General features: G+C 32.4%; 1 protein-coding gene across 1 annotated transcript in view; it reads left to right on the top strand.

The window, feature by feature from the left end:
* The first annotated feature begins 961 nt into the window (after window positions 1-961).
* The window catches only part of LOC149482501 (cholecystokinin receptor-like), a 100,550-nt gene continuing 94,831 nt past the window's right edge, over window positions 962-6,680 (top strand). The window contains exons 1-2 of the mRNA XM_089704363.1: window positions 962-1,218; window positions 5,852-5,966. Coding sequence (XP_089560489.1) covers window positions 973-1,218; window positions 5,852-5,966 — 361 coding nt within the window. The 5' untranslated portion in view covers window positions 962-972. The remainder of the gene's footprint in view (window positions 1,219-5,851; window positions 5,967-6,680) is intronic.

The following is a 6,680-nucleotide window of genomic DNA, read 5'->3' as shown; positions in this document are numbered from 1 at the left end:
GTTTGTTTGAACGCGCTAATCTCGGGAACTACTGGTCCGATTTGAAAAATTATTTCGGTGTTAAATAGCCCATTTATCGACGAAGGTTATAGGCTATATTTCATTACGCTACGGGCAACAGGAGGGGAGCCACGGGGGTGAAACCGCGCGGAGCAGCTAGTACAAAATAAACTTTGTGTGAACGCGCTAATCGTATGTGAATCGCTAGGCTATGATGGACACATAAGTACCTTAATTAGTATAAAAATAGAAAAAATTGAATGCCTTTAATGTTTAGCAAAACTAATAAGTTATGACCTAAAATAAAAATAAATTTAATAAAATAAATTAACCTAAAATAAATTTAAGGATTCTGGCTAACCTCCGCAAAAAACTGGATTAATTTTTGACACGCTTCTCTCTCATATTATATAGATTTTATAGCCATATTGAAACTATGCTAGATATTTTTTAGGGGTATTATGCGTATATACCAAGATGATCTCTAACGTGGGCGTAGACACGAGGTTACTGTTAGTTTACTCGAGCACTGGAGTCACGTTTTAAAAGCTTTATATTCGTGTCTGACAGATAACGACTAACGAGGGTGTGAGAGATCCTTCTATAACAAGATTCTATTATAACATATGTATTAGACTTTATTTTATTATTATGATGGCTACAAAATATTTAAGCCTTGTAACATCTATGTTTATCACACAAATATTTGCTCCAGGTGGGAATCGAACCCACGCCCTCTGGCTTGGAAGGCAGAGCCATTACCAACCAAGCCAACCGGTCAGTCATTTATTTATCAATAATTTATGAAATGGGAAAACTTTTCGAAATTACTACATTTTGCAATAGGTATGTCTCTGCTACAGAGTATTTACTTCGTTTTTACTACATAGATAGCGCTGTACTCAAATGTCCAATATTTTTTCTAACCTAGATTAAACAGCTGCCTAATCGTATTTTTTGTTCCAGATCAAAATGGAGCCGAACATAACGCTTCTATTCAACATAAGTTCGCTCCTGATGCGTGACGTCACTTCTAGCGTGTCATCGGTGATCGCAGTGCGAAATAAGAACGTGTCAAACGCGTATGAATGGCGGTTCGTTTTGCCGCCATACTTCTTGATTTTTCTGCTGTCGATATCTGGCAATTGCTTGGTGATAGCAACACTGACGAGCAATAGACGGATGCGGACTGTGACGAATGTGTATCTGTTGAATTTGGTGAGTACTATGTAATATGGCAGAGAAAAAATATAGAATATGCCATACTTTTTCTTGCTTAGATTCTACAAAAAAACTTATTGTAAAAGAAAGAGAGGAAGAATTTAAATATGAAAATGTCTTATATTATAATCTATACATTATGGAGGAAAGATTTTTTATTTAAACGAAATAAGCCCCGAATACACTATTTAACTAACCGGTCTTGAAAATAATTCTTTCACCAACAGAATGCTACATGGATCAGCAATGAAACAGGCTAAATTTCATAATGTTCATCATTTTGTAGGAATGTTCTGTATACTTAATTCAAATAAATACATATTACCAATATCAGTTGATAGTTATTTCACTAATTAATATTATACGAAATACGGAAGCATGACTGACATAATTATAGTGAAAATTACTTCGTCAAAATGAACTTTGATATGTTTAAAGTAGCTCTAGCTGTTAATCTAATATTCCGTCAGGTAGTAAATAGGTTAACATCCTTTTTGTGTATCTTTCTTATTCATCTTTATATTTTAACAACATATTGTTTTTATTATGTCCTATGAAAGTAGAAGTTTCTAGTATAATATTATGTGTAGACTACGGCCGTAGAAGTCATCTACGAGTATGTGCCTATATTTTTCAGCTTTAAATGTAGATTATATTTTACTCTAGTTACGTAGGTATGCATAAAATTTCATCCTATTTTTTAACATTACAAATATGTATAGAACAATTGTTTGAATTGTATGCATTTGTACGGATTCATTATTTACAAAACTTCATAAATACGATTACAATTGGTTAAATAAAATACTTTTATCTTTATTGGCAATTTGGTTTAATGGTATTGAACAGTTGTGTTAGTTTTGGTATTGCTTTAAGTTTTAACTGTTCAAATAGTATCAATAAACGGATTGGATCAGGATATTTGGGATTTACTGTATTTATTTACAATCTCTTAAAAGGTTTAATGTATTATAATTATACATAAATTCTTTATTGATAACTCTATAATATAATAAGTTATTGCATTATTATTGAAACACAAAATGTATACATAATAATAATAAACCAACAATTTAACCTTATCTGGATATAGAAGCTTCTATTAGAACTATTTTTCAAGGAAAAAAATAATACATGTATTTCATTCTAACTTTTGTACAATTTTATACAAATATGATTAATATTTACTCCTCCGAGTATACAATTCTTCTAATTATTTCTGTTTCTATATACTTTCTTACTCCAATATCGGATTGTATTAGAAACAGTCTTACATAAATATTGATAGAATCGCCCCATATGCCATATTACAAGGCGTACAAATTGTAGGATAGAAAAAGCCAGTACAAAAACATCACAGATTTCAGACAACTGTCGAGATAGAACCAACATGTATAGAATATCAAATAATTTTCTGTATACATTTTTTTCCTCCCAAAAGAGCAATAGAAAAGGGCATTCTTCGTTGTTGAAATACCTTTTGTGATCTGCCAAAATCATTCTTTTTATTTCCTTGTAGGTATAGGACGTGACCGTAATATTTTAAACTAGCTGTGCCCCGCGGTTTCAGCCGCGTGGCTCCGCTCCTGTTGGTCTTATAGCGCAATGATAATATCATCGCGCTTTAGGCTATATATGTATATATAGCCTACTGCCTATAGCCTATAGCAGCCTCGATAAATGGGCTATTTTTTTCAAATCGGACCATTAGTTCAAACACACTCTTCAGCTTTATAATATTATTATAGAAAGTATAGATAGATGAGCATAATATTACATAATACACAAAAATCACATTCATATCCATTCACTATTTAATATTGTTAACATTATTTACATAATATAAATAGTATAAATATTGATTGATTGATCGATCGATCGATTATTGATTGATCGATTGATCGATTATTGATTGATCGATTATTGATTGACCGATTATTGATTGATTGATCGATCGATATATCGATTGATCGATTATTGATTGATCGATTATTGATTCATCGAATGATTGATTGATCGATTGAATGATCGATTGATCGATTGATCGATTGATTGATTGATTGATTGATTGATCGATCGATCGATTGATCAATTGATCGATCGATATATCGATTGATCAATTATTGATTGATCGATTAATGATTGATTGATCGATCGATCGATTGATCAATTGATCGATCGATATATCGATCGATCGATTATTGATTGATCGATTGATCGATTATTGATTGATCGATTTTTGATTGACCGATTATTGATTGATTGATCGATCGATATATCGATTGATCGATTATTATTGATTGATCGAATGATTGATCGATTGATTGATCGATTGATTGATTGAATGATTATTGATTGATTGATTGATAGATCGATCGATTATTGATTGATCGATTGATCGATTATTGATTGATCGATTATTGATTGACCGATTATTGATTGATCGATTATTGATTGATTGATCGATCGATCGATATATCGTTTGATCGATTATTGATTGATCGATTATTGATTGATCGATTATTGATTGATCGATTATTGATTGATCGATTATTGATTGATCGATTATTGATTGATCGATTATTGATTGATCGATTATTGATTGATCGATTATTGATTGATCGATTATTGATTGATCGATTATTGATTGATCGATTATTGATTGATCGAATGATTGATCGATTATTGAATGATCGATTGATCAATTATTGATTGATCGATTATTGATTGACCGATTATTGATTGATTGATCGATCGATATATCGATTGATCGATTATTATTGATTGATCGAATGATTGATCGATTGATTGATCGATTGATTGATTGAATGATTATTGATTGATTGATTGATCGATCGATCGATTATTGATTGATCGATTGATCGATTATTGATTGATCGATTATTGATTGACCGATTATTGATTGATTGATTATTGATTGATTGATCGATCGATCGATATATCGTTTGATCGATTATTGATTGATCGATTATTGATTGATCGATTATTGATTGATCGATTATTGATTGATCGATTATTGATTAATCGATTATTGATTGATCGATTATTGATTGATCGATTATTGATTGATCGATTATTGATTGATCGATTAATCGATTATTAATTGATCGATTATTGATTGACTGATTATTGATTGATCGATTATTGATTGATCGATTGATTGATTGATCGATCGATCGATTGATCGATCGATATTTAGTGTACAGAGGCTGGGGTCTTCAAATTAAATACCGGATATGCTGAACTACTTACTTTATTACATTCATAAATTTATACTTTATTACACTTAGGTAGGCGAGTGGCAGGCGACTGGCTCTCGCAGGAGTGTCGCCATTCGCCGCGCCACAAACCGCTGAATTTACGATATTCGATTACTGCGAATAATAACACACACTACATACACCCCCTTCTAAAAAAAAAAAGACGGGTTGCACTCCGGGAGTGCCGGCAGAAATGAAAACTTGATTATTAACGTTCAGCATGTTTGATATTTTGGAATGGTATCCTTACGCATGAAATATAAGGGCTAAAAAAAATCCGTCTTACGCTTTTTCGATCAGGCGACGTGTCTTGACGCGAGTTTAAGATTTTATACCCAACGCCGCTAAAGAAGTTTTCACTTCAAAAAGTTATTGTGGGTTATCCATAAGAGATAGACATATACCATCGCGGACTTTTCTGTAGAACTTTTCAATGTGTATAATACTTAGTACAATATTTTGATAAAACTCGTAGGGTTCAGCATGCGTTTGCAATGTAAGCGGAAAAAATGTAACTATTTACGACATCACATTAGAAACCTCAAAAATAACAGTACTTCTCCACTATTTAATGGATGTTATTATACATATAAACCTTCCTCTTGAATCACATTATCTATTAATAAAAACCGCATCAAAATCCGTTGCGTACGTTGAGGAAAATTAAAAGCATATTGAGTGCCGTAGTAGGCACTCAATATTGCTTTTAATTTTCCTCAACAGGTCAATCAGATCGATAGAATATAATTACAATTTAGATAAAACGAGCTACTTGCCTCGCCTTCACCCGAGAATAAATCCAACTAATTAAATGCGAAAGTTTTTATGTTTGATTGTTTGTTTGTTACTCCTTCAAGCAAAAACTGCTGAACCTGAACATATAGGATAATCCCACGGGAAATATGTGTGTTTTCCTTTTACTAAAGCTAGTCTAGAAGATTTTTTAAATCTTTATAGCAGTTTTATATAAGTAAGTACTAAATTACTATGTATGGTGTAATATAATTGTTAACCTCTAAAGATGTGGGATAAGCCTACTGCTGTTATCCAATTAGCATGCTTAACTCTTTTATATGGCCTAGTAGCTTCCTTTCTGAAGATCATACATATCCTACACGCCTTATTATATGCTTACTGCGAAAATGTTTGTTTTTCCTTATTTCGCGTAGCAACAGAACAATTTTATGGTATGGTATAACGTTTGTCTGCAGATAGGAGACTAGACAGTGACACTAATTTTATAGAGGTGCAACATAATATAATTCCCATTGAAATTTCCTTAACTACGCAAACAAAGCCGCGGGCGGTAAGCTAGTCTACCATATAACTAACATTACATTATATTTCAGGCAATATCGGATTTCCTGCTGGGCGTATTTTGCCTGCCTTTCACCTTGGTTGGGCAGATTTATAGAAGATTCTTATTCGGCGCTACACTGTGCAAGTTGATACCTTTTTTGCAAGGTAAGAATTTGTAGACCTCTTCGTAAGAAATAGAATACTTTCTGTCTCAAAAAAAAAGGCCGGTGGGACTCGGGGACTGCCGCGGTAAAGCTATTGCATGCTATGCCTTCAAGCCACACCTCCGCGCCCGTCGGAGTGGGGAACGTGAGGTTTTTCGTTGCGCAATATCTGGATTCAAGGCCCGTGATAGAAGCTATGCAATAACTTAAAAATGTAAGAGCTAAAGCGTTTCATACATAATCTCTGAGTTACGTCGCCACGATATTTCAGCTTAATCCATTAAAAGGTCTTACGTTACGTTACTTTCATATTTATAATATTAATTCCAACTAATTACAGTTATTATTTGATTATACAATCCTTAATAATGTTCTCATATAGAATAGTTAATGTGGAACTGCTTAGCGTTATACAGATATCCTTTCATCAACGTAATTAAATAACATAATATGTAAAAGGTAATTTACTATTTAACTACTTATTTATACGTAGGTCTAATATTTTGCTCAAGGAAATAATAATATATCGTCTAGAGCCTATCATAATAATTTGTCATAATTACATCAGGGGAACCTAATGGACATTACGCAGATGAACAATTAATGTTTCTCTGACATTCCCTTATGCAATTAGTCTTCTTTAACTTGTAAAAATACGTTAAATTATATGTTTTATAGTATTAAAGAAATATTATAATGATCTATTGCTAAATCG

Source organism: Colias philodice, chromosome 15 (assembly GCF_061535455.1).
Source record: "Colias philodice isolate Cphi_HAF_F1 chromosome 15, ilColPhil1 Martin Lab GWU primary, whole genome shotgun sequence".
In the NCBI taxonomy this organism is placed as follows: Eukaryota; Metazoa; Arthropoda; class Insecta; order Lepidoptera; family Pieridae; genus Colias; species Colias philodice.
Note: the sequence above shows the minus strand (reverse complement) of the source record. Positions and strands in the feature narration are given on the sequence as shown.